At 41.9% G+C, this 16245-nt stretch overlaps 1 protein-coding gene across 5 annotated transcripts in view; it reads right to left on the minus strand.

Moving 5' to 3' along the window:
- Znf410 (zinc finger protein 410) overlaps window positions 1-15338 on the minus strand; it is a 33399-nt gene extending 18061 nt beyond the window's left edge. For 3 of the 5 annotated variants that reach the window (XR_003485951.2, XM_027418482.2, XM_027418483.2), the window contains exons 1-5: window positions 15211-15338; window positions 9111-9257; window positions 8093-8228; window positions 4384-4602; window positions 2129-2320 (exon numbers count right to left, since the gene is read on the minus strand). Coding sequence is in view for 4 of the 5 variants with exons in the window: in XM_027418482.2 (XP_027274283.1) it covers window positions 2129-2320; window positions 4384-4602; window positions 8093-8228; window positions 9111-9143 (580 nt within the window). In the remaining variant the exon portion in view is untranslated. Of the gene's footprint in view, window positions 1-2128; window positions 2321-4383; window positions 4603-8092; window positions 8229-9110; window positions 9258-9416; window positions 9576-15210 lie in introns of all 5 variants that reach the window. The other 2 variants (XM_027418481.2, XM_027418480.2) reach the window with 2 other exon arrangements.
- Window positions 15339-16245: the final 907 nt, after the last annotated feature.

Below are 16245 nucleotides of genomic sequence, written 5' to 3' on the forward strand. Positions count from 1 at the left end.
TGGTGCCCTCTTCTGGTGTGCAGATATACATGGAAGCAGAATGTTGTATACATAATAAATAAATAAAATCTTAAAAAAAAAAGAATACTAAAGGCCAGCAAGATAACTGGGTGAGGGAGTGGAGGGATGGCTCAGTGGTTAAGAGCATTGGCTGCTCTTCCAGAGGTCCTGAGTTCAATTCCCAGCACCCACATGGTGGTGATGGCTTACAATCATCTGTAGTAAAAAAAAAAACAAAAAAAACCTAACTCAGTGGGTAATAGTTCTTGCTACCAAACTTTAAGGTTTTGTTTTATTTCTAGGACACACATGGTAGGAAGAGACCCAACTCCCACAAAGTTGTCTTCTAACCCCTAAAGGGCACGCACACTGCACCCTAAGTTCTCTGAGGTATTATTTAGCTTTTTGTTTCTATATGAACAGTAATTAAAATAACCACAAATATATTCCTGATTATCAGCAAGAGCTCCAAACAGTTGTGAACTGACAATTTGTTTAATCTTGGCTTGGCTAGTGATAATATTGACACATATGGTAATAACTTAATTATCACAGGCTAATGAGAATATATAGAAAGAGAACTAATCAAAAGAGACCTAATAACTAGTGGTACATTACATAAATGAAAGTTTTGACTGGTGCGGGATGTTTAAAATGTACCCATCCATGATCCCACCCCATCCCCCTTCTGAGACAAGGTTTCTCTATAACAGCCCTGGCAGTCCTGGAACTTGGTCTATAGACCAGGCTAGTCTCAAACTCAAAGAGATTTGTCAGCCTCTGCCTCCCAAGTGCTAGGATTAAAGGCGTGCACCATGATTTTTTTTTAAAGATTTATTTACTTGACCAGGCATTGGTGGCACATGCCTTTGATCCCAGCACTCGAGAGGCAGAGGCAAGCGGATCTCTGAGTTCAAGGCCATCGTGGTCTACAGAGTGAGTTCCAGGACAGGCTCCAAAGCAATACAGAGAAACCCTATCTCGGAAAAAACCAAAACCAAAATCAAAACCAAAACCAAAAAAAAAAAAAAAAAAAAAAGGGAAAAAATTTTATTTACTTATTATGTATACAGATTTCTGTCTGCAGGTCAGACCAGAAGAGGGCACCAGATCTCACTAAGGATGGTTTTGAGCCACCATGTGGTTGCTGGGAACTGAACTCAGGACCTGTGAAAGAGCAATCAGTGATCCTAACTGCCCAGTCATCTCTAGAGCTCCGCTCTCACACCACCAATGATTCTTAAGGGCAACATGTATGTCTCCATATATGCCACATAAGTACAGTGCCTGTAAACACCAGAGGAGTGTGTGGGATCCCCTGGAACAGGAGTCACAGGTTATGGTCCACCTGATGTGGATGTTAGGAACCAAACACAGCTCCTTTGGAAAGGAGCAATCCACTTTAACTGCTGAGCCACTTCTCAACCCAAGACAGCTGCACTTCAAAGCTGCCAGGTGATACTGATGATTTGGAGATGGTATTCCAAAATGACCAGCAGCGCACAAGAAGTCGTACAGACATGCTAAGCTGAAAAGAAACACCACAGACTGAGAAAGCAGCTCAGGGGGTAAAGTGCTTGTCACGTAAGTCAGGTGGCCAAAACCCTTATGAAATGTAAACAGCCATGTGCGGTGTAATCCCAGCAGTAGGAAGGTACTCTAGCCTACATATGCATGTATGTGTACATACACATACACACACAAAAACTTAAGAGATAAATAGCTAGCACAATCAGCTTATCAACAAAACTGCCACAAATAACAAAATAGTTTTAGCAAAACAGTATAAGTCAGACAATAACTTTATAGTTGTATTTTTATTAATGATAAAACTATTTTAACGTCTTTGAGCTCTATATAAATGAGTTTATATAAATCATTCTGCTTCAACCTCATGAATGCTGGGACTGAGGTTCCACCATCTCCAGGACCTACTTGTTCTCTAAGAGATGCTCTGCCCATTACTTAAAAGTTGGAATTTTAAAACATGAGTTTATTGGTTTGGAAGATAAAGCCAAATTACTTTATACAATAGGACAACTTAATATAGGCTTCCATTCTCATCAATAAAAGAGTATTAGCTATCGAATTACCCGAACCTCTGTACAGAATGCCAAAGGAGTCTCACCATTGATGCTGGTTTTTGCATTCTTTGCCAGCTGTGCACGAGTAGCAGCAATCAAACTGTCATGGGCCAATTCCTGGACCCGGAGGAACCATGGAATGCTGCTGTCTGTGCTCTCACCAGAGAGGAAGTCATTGCCTGAATCCTCTGTCTCATCCTGCACAAACACGAAGTGCTCAGCTGAAGAGCCCAGACCTGGAAGAAGGACAATAATACAGGGAGGTCAGCCAACGTTCTTTCATTAGCCCTGGCCCAGAGACTTTCATGTCCTGAACCAAATCATTGTAGACCTTTCTATCTCACTTCAAGTTTCTGTTCCTATAAATAATTAAGATGTCATTTTTTGCCTGGCGGTGGTGTTGCACGCCTTTGATCCCAGCACTCGAGAGGCAGAGGCAGGCGGATCTCTGTGAGTTCAAGACCAGCCTGGTCTACAAGAGCTAGTTCCAGGACAGCCTCCAAAGCCACAGAGAAACCCTGTCTTGAAAACCAAAAAAAAAAAAAAAAAAAAAAAAAAAAAAAAAAAAAAAGAAGAAGAAGATAATCATTTTTTCCATCCAGTCCACATGCTAATTGTTAACTCTGCCTCCTCTTGTTTCACAGGCATAAATTTTTCTATCCCAGCAACCCAGCCACCTCCCATTTGAAATATCCCATGCCCAGTCATTCTCTCATGAACACTTCAGTTAAATTCTCTCAGTAGGGCAGGAAACACGGCTCAGCAGTTAAGAGCCCTAGGTAGGCGAGGCTGGCCTTGAACTCACAGGTCTGCCTCTGCTTCCCAAGTACTGGGATTAAAGGTGTGTGTCACCACGCCCAACTTGTTGGTTTTGTTTGAGCAACCTAGCCTAGGCTGGCCTCAAACTTGTCCTCCTGCTTTAGCTACAGGTATGTACTAAGCATTAAAACAACTCTGCCTTCTAACTGGTATTCCCATTCAGTTACATCCCATTCTCTTCTCACGCCTATCTTCCAATAACTGTTAATTTTACAAAGGTCATCTGACAGACATTTAATCTCACTAGTTCATCCTGTAGTATTTGGAATCATTTCCCACCCACCATTCTCTCCCAGTTCTCCTTGTTGTTCTGTTGTCCTCTTAAATGTCCCCCTTCCCAGGGTCCTAGGTTTACCTTTTTCTCTACATATGCTTCAAACCTCTCTAGAATCAAAGAATCCATGATCCATGTTTCACATTTTCTGAATGTGATGAGTGGCCCAACTGGCTACTTTATACCAACCCCTCGCCCACCCTGGATTCCTATTTTTCACTCTCTAAAGGTACTCCCTCCTCAATGTACCTCCAGTATCAAAACAGTAACAGACTCATTTGGAACTAAGCATCCTCCTCCAAACCTGTTCTTGCTCTTACTGTCTTGGTCAAGGGCACCACATTAGTTTTCCAAACAAGGTTTCCGGCCTGGCGGTGGTGGCATAGGCCTTTAATCCCAGCACTCTGGAGGCAGAAGCAGAGGCAGGCGGATTTCTGTGAGTTCCAGGCCAGCCTGATCTACAAATCAAGTTCCAGTTCCAGGACAGCCAGGACTGTTTCACAGAGAAATTTGGTCTCCAAAAAACAACAACAACAACAAAAAACAAAACAAAACAAAAAACCCAAAAAACAAAAGTTTCTGTTGCAGGGTATACTGGCACACTCTACCCTTGCACTCAGCAGTATAGGCAGGGGGATCCCAATTTCAAGACAGTCAGTGCTTCACAGAGAAACCACCCATATCCAAGGCATTTACCATTTGATACACAGCATCTAACACCCAACACACTTACAAGAGCAGACAGCATTCTCAGGCTGCAGAGAAGAACAGGAATGATAAAAGCCAAAATAGGAAAAGCAAACTATTCTTTGTATTTCAAGACAGGGTTTCTCTGTGGCTTTGGAGGCTGTCCTGGAACTAGCGCTTGTAGAGCAGGCTGGTCTCGAACTCACAGAGATCCTCTGCCTCTGCCTCTGCCTCCCGAGTGCTGGGACTAAAAGCGTGCACCACCACCACCCAGTGAGCAAACTATTCTTACAACTGACAAAATTTATAACCCACCATATCACAAAGTTAAACAAGAGGAAATGCAGAGTCATTGAGTCTTTGCACTTCTTTTATATATTCAACAGGTCACCAGATCACACCAACTCTAATGTAATCAAATCATAAAGATTCTTTGCGTGTTATGAATATTAAATATTGAACCGACTCTAACTTTTTCCCCTAAAAAATGAATAGAGTTCAGAAAAGATGAAAACATACCTGCTCTTGTTAGGTTAAGGAGAATAAAAGAAGTGCTATCACTTGGCTGTAGATCTTGCAACAAGCTAGGCGACTCTGGAGTGGACAGAAACTCTGGGGACTTCTGTACAGTCTGAGCCCTTGTCTCTTCTCCGTCTGGGCCCACGTTCACCTGAAGGCTCCTCAAAACAGCTGAAGAAGGGACCTCCTTGGAGGAGTTAGTGTGGTTTGGAGTATCATCTAGTGAAGGGAAACACCACAGCTTTATGTAACACTCGCCTCCAGGGAGCGCACCTTCTCAGTAAATAGCACCACAGATGCTCAACTCCACTTAGTTTCCAGGGACCTTACAAGAGTATACTGCGTTCTCATTTTTGCAAATACAAAAACTGCCTTAGAATAATCACAGGGGGGAAACAGCAAGGGAAACCACCGACATTTTGTAGATTAGTCTGTTTCACTACAGTTTGGGGTTTACAATGAATATGCATAAATAGTTTAAAACACTTGCTCTAAAGAAGTTTGTTCTAAGCTGGACACAGTGGCACATCCCTTTAGTCCCAGCACTCCGGAGGCAGAGACAGATCTCTGTGAGTTCAAGGCCAGCCTGGTCTACAGAGTAAGTTCCATGACAGCCAGGGCTACATAGAGACCCAGTCTCAAAAATCTAAAAAGGAGGTTTGCACTAAGGGGGAGGGGCACTACATGAGACTGCCTTAAAAACAAAATAAAAAAAAAATAAAAACACCCCATTTTTTAATTTTTAAAAATAAACTATTTTAAATGAAAGTTAACATTTAAAGGGGATAGGAACTAGATATAATGGTTCTATATAATCAGGAATTACACTGTGTGACGAAGTATACAATATTTCCAGAGGCTTTCACTCATCTTTGTAAGGGGCAGGTAACACCTTTTTGTCTTTTAAGCAGATGACAAATACTATCATAAAAAAATGGACAGGACCACCATTTTTCATTAGATGCTGGCCTAATGATGTTGCACATTAATGTGAATATCCCTCACCTCACACAACCACACACTGATGACAACTTTAAAATGGCAATTCTGTACCATGTTTATTTTACCAAACACACCAAAAACATTTTAAAACATAGTATTCATAATAGCACTGTTCATTATAGCACAATACTGGAAAACAATCGTCAACAGAGACATTAACTAAAAAGTTGTGGTATGTAAATATGACAGGGTACTATGACTGCTACCAACCCGAGCTACAATAAGAATGAACCTCACAAAGACAGACAAAACAAGGTACAAAAACATCTACTAGGGGCTGGAGAGATGACTCAGAGGTTAACAGCACTGACTGTCCTTCCAGAGGTCCTGAGTTCTATTCCAGGCAACCAAATGGTGGCTCACAACCATCTGTTATGAGATCTGGTGCCCTCTTCTGGTCTGCAGGGTATGTGCAGACAGAACACTGTATACATAATAAATAAACCTTAAAAAAATCTACTAAAGAGATTACATCATTGCATTCATTTAAAGTCATAAACCAGCTAAAATTAAAATATTTTGCTTACAGGTGTATACAAGAATGGTTAATTTTTGAAAGAAAATCACAAAAGTAAAAACAGTGATGATGCATTAAAGAAAGGAAGTTTCTGTGTCAAGGAGAGCCTATTAGCTTGGAAGCTAATGTTGTTCTTGTTTGGGGAAGTCAATACAGGAAGAGTTCCTTACATTTATTCCTCAACCTGTACATATGTGGCTTTATATTTCTCTGTATTGACCATATATCAAAAAACACGAGGGCCAATAGCATGGCTGTGGGTAAAGCCATTTGCCACCTAGCCTGATAACCTGAGTTCAATCCCTGGGATCAATATGGTGGGAAAAGAGAGCCAACTCCCACAAGGTGTCTTCTGACCTCCACACATACATACATCAAGGCACATGTATTCAATATTTGATTCAATTGATTTCAATTTCTTTGGAGATACACACACAAGCAGAATTGCTGACATCTAATAGTTCTATTTTAGAGGAATTTCCATAAATTTCCCATAACTGCAACAGTGCATGAGGGTTTTCTTTTCTCCACATTCTTGTCAACACTTGTTTGTTCTCTTTCGCCTTTTTAAAATATATAATCATTGTAATAGAGCAAGGATTTTTTTGTTCCTATTTTAATTCCCTTTATTGGGACTAGAATATTCAGAATGTCAGAGAACTTAACTAACAGATTTATTAGCACTCAGAAATCTCGGTACAGGTTGATACAGAGATTCAGATAACACGACTGACAATATGTTGTTATAAACACAACAAATGATGTGAACAAACAGGGAAACTTTAAAAGGTTCATTTCAGTGTGTGTGTACACTCTTATGTGGGTATGCATGCCTATTCACGAGTAGAGCCCAGAGGAGGGTATCAAACCATGTGTGTTGGCTCACACCTTTAATCCTAGCATCGAGGAAGTGGAAACAGGTAGATCTCTGAGTTCAAGGTCAGCCTGGGCCACACATCGAGACCTCCTCTCAAAAAACTGTGTATCAGATCTTTGCAGTTGACAGTTACAGCTTTTTTTTTCTCCCCTGGCTGTCTTGGAACTCACTCTGTAGTTCTGGTCTTGAACTCACAGAGATCCGCCTGCCTCTGCCTCCTGAGTGCTGGGATTAAAGGTGTGCGCCACCACTGCCAGGCCAGATTCTTTGTTTTTGATCTGTTACATGCATTTATTTAGAGTATGTGCTTCCACATTCATGCTATGCTACAGGACAACTTTCATAAATCACTTCTCTCCACCATGTAGGTTCCAGGGATCACACTAGGGTCACCAGGCTTGGTGACAAGCTCCTTTATGTTCTATGGAGATTGAAACCCCAGTCCTCATGCTTGCACAGCAAGCGCTCTTAACCACCAAACCATCTCTCCAGCTCAGGACAGGGAAACTTGAATGTTTATTGTTGAATATATCTGTTTTTCTTGAATCTTAAAAGATCTTAGTCTTTACTGAACATCATTAGTCTTTACTGAACATCATTGTTAAAAATCAGAATTTTTAACAATCATCCATCAATCAAAAAGCTAACACTGACTTCCCCCATTAGCATTAACATCCTAAGCAGTCCTCAAATAGCTTAGATTTAAAAAAAGAAAAAAATGAAAGCCCTTTCTATATTATATAGGGCCAGTGGTCACACACCGCCTTTAACCCCAGCAGAGGCAGAAGCAGATAGATCACTATGAGTTCCAGGTCAGACATGGGTACACAACCAGACCATCTTAAAAACAAAGCAAACACAAGCAAACAAACCCCCAAACAAAAACTATATAATATTTCCTCACCTGTACTAGACTTTATACCCTTTCCTCCAACCAGGTTTCTCACCCTTTCTCTGCCAATGCTAATGATGTCCTTCTTTCAGTCTTTGTCTCTTGGCCTCTTAGGGGCCTTTAACACAGATTTCCCTTGGGTCTCATGCTTCCTGGCTATGCTGATATTTATCTAAGGACTCTAGTCTTCCTTTTCAGGTCTCTTGCCTGATACTGTAGCTTCTAAAGGAGTCTTTCTGCCTCACTTTTACATACTGATTCCTATAGTTTAAACTACTCCGGGCACTTAGGAGTTCCGTGGTGGCTTTTTTCCATGACTCTTAAATTTTACTTTCAAAATCAATTATGCATTCTACTTTTGCCGCAGAATAGGCTAAACTCTTCAGACTTCTTTGTCCTATCTGTAGTGAACATATTTTACCTGGTAACATTAGCCGACTGCATTCTGAGGCCTCAGTCACTGGAAGGAGGGATAAGCAAGTAATGTCTTTAGCTTCTGATTCTACTAGCCCTTGTCCCAGGGGGATGGAGGTATTCTGAACAAACTGAACCAGGAGCTGAAGAGGGGAAAAGAAGCAATGCTGAATGAATCTCAACTTTTAAATTACCAAACAAGTGATGATATAATTCAGTCTTGTTTTTGATGTCAGCCATATACACAGAAAAACTAGACTGACTACATTTATCAAGGTGTGTGTTCTACAGAATAGTTTGATTTATATAATTAAGTTAATCTGTCATTTTCTACCAAATTATGAACGTGTATTTTAAAATGATGAGCTTTTTTTAAAATCAACTGCACTGTGTTGATTACATCTAACAAAGCATTTTCCTGGATAGTGGCTCATTAATTCTTATATTAAACTCCTAAGTGAACAAGTATTTTACAAATGAGGAATCAATCTGAAAACACTGACTTGTCTAAGATGACTTAACTAGTTACAAGTCCCAGTCTTCAAAATTAAGTAACGTTTTCAAATTTGGTGACGTTCTTATTATGAAACACAGATTTACTAAAATTACGGTGGGAAAATTAATGAAATTATTAAATGTTTAAATCTCCCAATCATATTCAGAAAGAAAATAATATCTTCAATTACATATAAGATTAAAAAATTGTGTAAATAAATTGATACATATACACACATATATACCACAACTATATGATATAAATACATTTTAGGGATATAGAATATTTTTATTATAAAAGACCTTAGTATTTCATTAAATACCTAAATGGCAAATGTAAAAAATCCACAAAAGATAGAAACAGAACAGTAAAATCTTTAAGAAAACATTGAGTAACAGAAAAATTGTAAACTTTGGCTCACAAAGTCAAAAAATGTTTACTATTAAGTCACTAGAGAGGTTGTTTCCTGACCAATGAACTAAGAATAAATTCTGAAAACCCACCAAAGAAAACAACTAAGTGGGCTCACCTCTGGTTTGGATTCTAACTCATCTGATAACATTGATTCAGCTTCTGAAATCCTGTAGCTGTTCGGGGACAGGTTCAAATCTAATTCACAGTCAATGACACCTTCCTGTTACACTCCTAGCCCTTTAAGAAAGGTAATCAATTTAACCTAAAACAGGGTAAAAGAGAGAAACACACAGCATTAAGAGCAGTAGGAAAATGTAGCTAAATAAACAAAGGAATCCCTTTATATTTAAAAATCATAAGCAAAGAATTCAGCTATAACAGTTTTTAAAAAAGAGCAAGTCCAGTACATATCAAGACTTACAAAAGTGTTATACTTTGATAAACTATTTCTACTTCTTTTTCAAATTTCATTTTTATTCCAGGCATGTGTATCTTGCTGTGTCAAGTGTCCAAAAAGAGTATCAGATTCTCCTGGGGCTCCGTGGAGTTTCAGGTGGTTACAAGCAGCCCTGTGTGGATGCTGGGAACCAAACGAAAGTGTCACATCTTCAGACCCCACTTCAGTGCCCTTCTAATGAAGGTGCTCCCCCCCCCCAAACACACTTTAAAGACAGATTCTTGCTATATAGCCCTGACTGGCCTGAAATTCACATATAGATCAGGTTGGCCTCCAGCTGTCAATGAATTCTTCTACCTCTTCCTCCTGCGTGCTGGGATTACAGATATCACTACACCTGGCTATAAAAAGGTCTTAAATATAGAAAACCTATATCCCCAAAGATGTTCGTCAAAAATATAAGACAAAAAACTGAAAGTAACACACAATTACCTTTTAGAAAACCTGAATGCATACACACAATATATAATTAAATATGGCATGGTCACTTCAAAATACCATTTTGGCTTGGGATATAGTTCAGTAGTAGAGCATCTGCCTAGCATGTGCAAATAACTGGGTTAGATTCACAGCACCACATCACACACACACACACACACACACACACACACACACACACACACACACTGTGAAGTCCCAACAGTAAACTGATTACAAGTCTTACAAGTCTATTTTCCATTTTAGCACTAATTACAACAAGCATAAGACAAAGTAAAAAGAAATCCACACAGATGTTAACAGTAGTTATATTGCATAACAGGCCAGTGTTGCTTCACTTTTCTTTTCTTGATTCTAAAAGGTAATTATGCTGTTTTAATCATTTAAAACATAAGCCTAGTAGGAACATAGTGGTGTACACCTAGAATCTCAGCACACAGGAAGCCTGGGCTCTATAGCAAATTCAAGAGCAGTCTGGGCTACAGTGATACTCTTTCTCAGAAAAACAATTTAATAAAGTCTAGAGGTGTAACTCAACGGCTGAGCACACAGGCAGCATCTCCAGCACAACAGCAGTGGTGGGGTGGGCTGTTAACTACTTCCCAAAGGCAGTGTCTTAGGGCACAGAAGCAACCCATGTTCATGCTCCTGCCCTCTCATCTTTCCTCCTTCCTTGGCCGCCATACAGACCGAACCTAAGGTTTATCCATGCTAAGAACAGACCTTGCTTAAGTCCCTCCACCACAGTGCTTTGGCACATGAATTCACTTAATTTGGAGTAATTACTGGTAAAACTGGGAGTACTGATATCCATGAAGACAGTAAAAAATGTTCCTAGGATGGATGTTTCCCATTAATACCATGGTAGACTGGAAAGTTAGACCAAGACAGACATTAAGAAATACTGGAAGCTGGGCGTTGGTGGTGCACGCCTTTAATCCCAGCACTCGGAAGGCAGAGGCAGGCGGATATCAGTGAGTTCAAGGCTAGCCTGGTCTCCAGAGCGAGTGCCAGGATAGGCTCCAAAACTATACAGAGAAACCCTGTCTGTCTCGAAAAACCAAAAAAGAAAAAAAGAAATACTGGAAGCCAGGTGGTAGTGGCACATGCCTTTAGTCCCAGTGCTTGGAAAGTAGGTGGATCTCTGAGGCCGGCTTGGTCTACAGAGAGAGTTCAGGACTACACAAAGAAACCCTGTCTAGAAAAAACAACCAAAGGAAAAAAAATGAATAAATAAATAAATGCTGGAATTAGGCCTGTAAGATGGTTCAATTTGTGAAGGTGGCCACCATGCCTGTCAACCTCAATTCAATCTCCAGGACCCATGTGATAGACTGAGAGAACTCTCACATGTTGTCCTCTGACCCCCACATATGTGCACACATAAATAAGCACATCTAATTTTTAGGATACTGTAATTCAAGTTTTATTTGTTGATGTTAATAGCAGCCTGCAATCTAGTTTATAAGATATATATGAAATGTTCCTTTTACTTATTACATAAAACAAAGTATCATAAATGCTCAATTTTTCTTTCTACATACATTTTCCTTCCTCAAGCCTACAACAGCTTAATATGGCTTATCCACTCATCTTCAAGAGAGGAAGAAACCAAGGGTCAATAAATCACATTAAGTTGCATAAGCAAGTTGGCATGAATAGTTGGCACAAATAGGGAATGACTACATCTAAATTTGATCTTAAATTTCAAGGGCTTAGCAATTCCTCTTCCCCAATTCCAGCTCACATAACAAGCCAATGTGATACCAGATGTTTGTTTAGGTTATCATTAAAGTGCATCCAACTTTGAGATTCCTGAATTACAGAATCACTAAGAAATGACAGTTCACAGACCCTTAGGTGTTACCTACTATATCTTTTGATTTTAGTATTTTAATTTTTAATAATCTTTGAAAATGAGCTGGAGAGATGGCTCAGAGGTTAAGAGCACTGGCTGTTCTTCCAGAGGACCTGAATTCAATTTCCAACAACCACACAGTGGCTCACAACCATCTATAATGAGATCTGGTACCCTTTTCTGGCTTGCAGGCATACATGCAGGCAGAACACTGCATACAATAGATAAATAAATAAATAAATAAATAAATAAATAAATAAATAAATATTCTGGAACTGCACTATGCATATGGTAACCAAATCAGTCATACAACCCAAATTTCTGGCTTGTATAGGTACTTAATGAACAAATAAAGTAGAATGCACTAGAAAAGGTTGAACTCTTAGGAATCTGTTCAAGAGCCAGGTGTGGTGGCAGGCATCTGTAATCTCAGCAATGGAGAGACTGAAGCAAGAGACTAGGGAAGTTTCAGCTACACATCAAGATCATATCTCAAAATGAAAAGAAAACAATCTGTTCTAGAGCACAGTGGTTTATCAAGTGGACTCCATCTGTAACATGGAGCTTTCAAAGCACACTAACTAGCCAACAGTACAATGGCAAATACATAAGCCAGGTCTGCTGCTAGTTCCAATTCCATTACCCAGTTAACCCATTTCAAAAGCTGCAATGTAAAGTTTTTTTTGTTTTTTTTTTTTTTTGCAATGCAAATCTTTAAAAAAAAATAAGTTTTGGGCAAGACATGGTGGCACACACTTTTAATTCCAGCATTCTGGAAGCAGAGATAAGCACATCTCTAGCTGTGTGAGGCCAGCCTGTTCTACATAGTGAGTTCCAGGCAAGGCTATATATAGTGAGACCTGGTCTTGAAGTTTCACTGTGACAGTTCACATAACATAAATGCTTTTTAAAAGATTTTTAGTTTTTATTTATTGTGCATGGGTGTTTTGCCTCCAAGTGGTCTGTACGCCACAAGTATGTAAGTACGCAAAGAATCAGAGGGTGCTGGATCCTCTGGTGCTGGAGTTATAGAAGGTTGTGAATCACCATTCGGGGTGCTGGAACTAAATCCAGGTCTTCTCTAAGAGCAACAAGTGCTCTTAACTGCTGAGCCATTTTTCCAGATCCCACTCTCACACATTTTGAAAAGTACAATTAAAATGTCTTTAGTATATTCATACTTGTGCAGTCACATACACAATCAGTTTTGTTTGTGTGTGTTTGCTTTTTGGAGGGGGTAGAATTCAGACAGGGTCTTGCATAAACCAGGCTGTCCTGGAACTCTTAAGTTTCTGAGGCTGGCCTTGAAGTTCTGGTCTCTCTTGCTTACACCTTATAATAATTGAGATTAACGGTGTGTACCTCCCCATGCTTGGCTAATTTTACATTTTCCCAAGAGAAACCCTGAAGTCACTTGAAGAACTTGAAGAACTTAGAAGACTACTTCTAAAGTAGTCATTACTATGACTTTGAAGGACTTCATACAAGTTTCCCAGTGAGCATATAAAAAGCAAAGGATAGACAGAGGATAAAGTAACATGACAAATGACACCCAATTCCCTGCCTCTTTACTCTTTTTCTTTTGAATTCCAAACCTTGGTTATGAATTACCTGCTGAGTAAATTCCACAGATACCTCCTTCAGCATTACAAACCAAACCACATCCAAACCAGCATCTCCCCTACCAAACCTGTTCTTCAATTACTCCTTTTATTTACTGCCCAACCTTCTTTCCCACTCAGCTGCAAATCCTATCTAGCAGTGTCTCTCTCTCTCACTCTCCATATTTAAACAATCCCAGACATTAATGACATCATTTACTCCTAGTGTGATGATGTTAGATTTCTCAGCATCTTTCAACTACACTATTAAAACAGTCTTCTAACTGGTCACCTTTAAAAGTTACCCTTTCCTCAGGGCAGTGGTGTCACACACCTTTAATCCTAGCACTCAGGAGGCAGAGACAGTGTGTGTTTGAAGCCAGCCTGGTCTACAGAGTAAATTCCAAGAGAGTGAGGGCTACATAGAAACCCTGTCTCAAAAGTCCAAAAATAGCCCTATCCCAAAGAATAAGACAGACTTTGAAGACCCCCTATGGAACGCCTCACTCTCCCTGGGGAGCAGAAAGGGTATGGGATAGGTAGGGTGTTAGTTGGGGGAACAGGGGAAGGACAGGGACCTAGGATTGACATGTAAAATAATTTTCTAATTAAAAAAAAAAGAGCCGGGCGTTGGTGGTGCACACCTTTAATCCCAGCACTCGGGAGGCAGAGGCAGGCATTTCTCTGTGAGTTCGAGGCTAGCCTGGTCTCCAGAGCGAGTGCCAGGATAGGCTCCAGAGCTACACAGAGAAACCCTGTCTCAAAAAAAAAAAAAAAAAAAGTCCAAAAATAAAACCCCTCCCAATCTATCTTTTACCCAAACACTCATTTTTCCAAGACACAAGTTTGTCACCCCTCATACTCAAAGTTTAGTATCTCAGAATATTGGTCAAACCCATGAGGGCACACCTCTTCATTGATATACCCCCCAAAAAAAACTAGAAACTGCAGTTTATCCCAAATTTGACACCCATGAGGTCAAGGCTTAAATTAGAACCTACATCTTCTGAGGCTTGGTTGCCCTATATTCTGCCATACACTACGGTAACACAAAGTGTAATTTCTCAATGCCAAACACCAAGAATTGTCCGTCTTCTATTTCTTTCTTCTCTTTGCATATGTTACACTGACCCGTGTGCCGACGTCTAAGGTAAACGTACGAACTCTGAATCCCATCTCAGTACTTTTCAACTTCCAAGTGGTACCTACGTACATTTCAGAGCCTCATACGCAAGTGGGATTAAAGTTTAATAAACTAACTAGATGCTCTTCTGAGAAACTTTAGGACGACGAGTTCAATGAGCAAAACCCATCCAGTCTACCAGCATTCGCTGCCCACACACGGGCCTGAAGGGGCTGCTGGAGGAGAGGTCCAGCCCTGGTCCTTCAGGCGTCCCCCTTGCAGACCAAGGGGGTGCGTGGACGCCGGGAAAGGAAGCGGTGGCTGCGGGTGATTCGCCGGCGGGGCACGGCGGGCAAGCCTTCCCGCCAGCACAAAGGCCTGGCTCGAAGGCCCGAAGGTCCGCGATGCGGGTGCAGTCCGGAGCCTCCGCTCCGGGGGCTCGCTAACTCCGTGTTTCTGGGGGCAATCATGCTTCCGAGCACCCTCCCGCAAAAACGAGCCGAGGAACCTCAACAGCGCGCCCCAAATCGCGAGAGGGATAGGGCAGGAGGCGCCGGGCTGCGGACCGGTCGCTCGCAGCCCGCCAGACGCCGGGGGTGGGGGAGCCCGAGTGGGGGCGGCTTCCTTGTGCCCTTTCGGGGCCAACTCGGCTCTCGAGCCCCGAAGCCTGCAGGGGGCTCCTTCCGCTCCCGGGCCACCTAGCCGAGCGGCTGTGGCCAGCCCCAGCCCGGAGCTCACCTTCCAGTCCCGGGCAGCTGGCCGTCCGTCAGTCAGTCCCGAATTCCGTCCACACACGGCGTCTTCCGGCTCCCGCCGGAAGCAGCTCCGGAGCGGGACAGGAAGTTTGGCCACCCACACCCACCCCCACCCCCACCCCCGGGCATACCCACCGGCTTTCTTCTCCGCCCGGCGGGTGTGCCTCAGGTCGAGGTGCTGACCCTAGGGCGGCTGCTTGGGCCGATCTCCCCCTCTCCCTCCTCACACACACACACACACACACACACGCACACAGTAGGCACACACTCGGAACCGCAGCACCCCGCCCCCTGCCCTTCAGGACTCCCGGGTCGGACGAGTCTGAGACCAGGTCAGTGCTTTCTGGCCGTGACGTCAGCGGGGGGACGTGTGCGGTGGCGGGGCCGCAGTGACAGGTGGGCAGCTTTCTCCGGAGCTGAGGCGGTAGCTCGGGACAGGGCTCCCGAACACCAAAACTCCATGAGGAGGACCTGCACAACCAAGCCTTGCCTTGCCCACTGGACTGGGTATGAATTTAGGCACATGCACAGCTTTGGGAACATTTAAGAATTCCCCAGAGATCTTGGATGCCCTGGCTAAAATAGCTGAGTTCCAAGCTGAGTAATAGTACTTGATGTATCAACTTTTGAGTTTGACTGACGGCGTGAAATGTAAAGACCTGGCGTGGTGGCACAGTCCTGTAATCCCATCACTCCCAGCACTCCGGAGTTCCCAGGACAGCTAGAAAAACATAGTGAGACCCTGTCAAAAACAACAAAACCCCATGATGCGGTATGTGAGAATAAGGGAATTAAAGATAGTGCCATTGGAAATTAATGTTCTCTTACGGCGTTTATTTTCATGTTTAGAAATAAACCAGGAACCTAAACGAGCTAGTAGTAGTAGCAGTAGTAGTTTGGGTACAAAACATGCTGGGTATTCTGGGTGAAAATAACTCCTTGGCATACAGTTTCATGCTGGGCACTGAGAAGCATGTCTGTAATCTCATATGAGGATTGCCATAAGGACAACTGGGCT

Source organism: Cricetulus griseus, chromosome 5, assembly GCF_003668045.3.
Source record: "Cricetulus griseus strain 17A/GY chromosome 5, alternate assembly CriGri-PICRH-1.0, whole genome shotgun sequence".
NCBI lineage: Eukaryota > Metazoa > Chordata > Mammalia > Rodentia > Cricetidae > Cricetulus > Cricetulus griseus.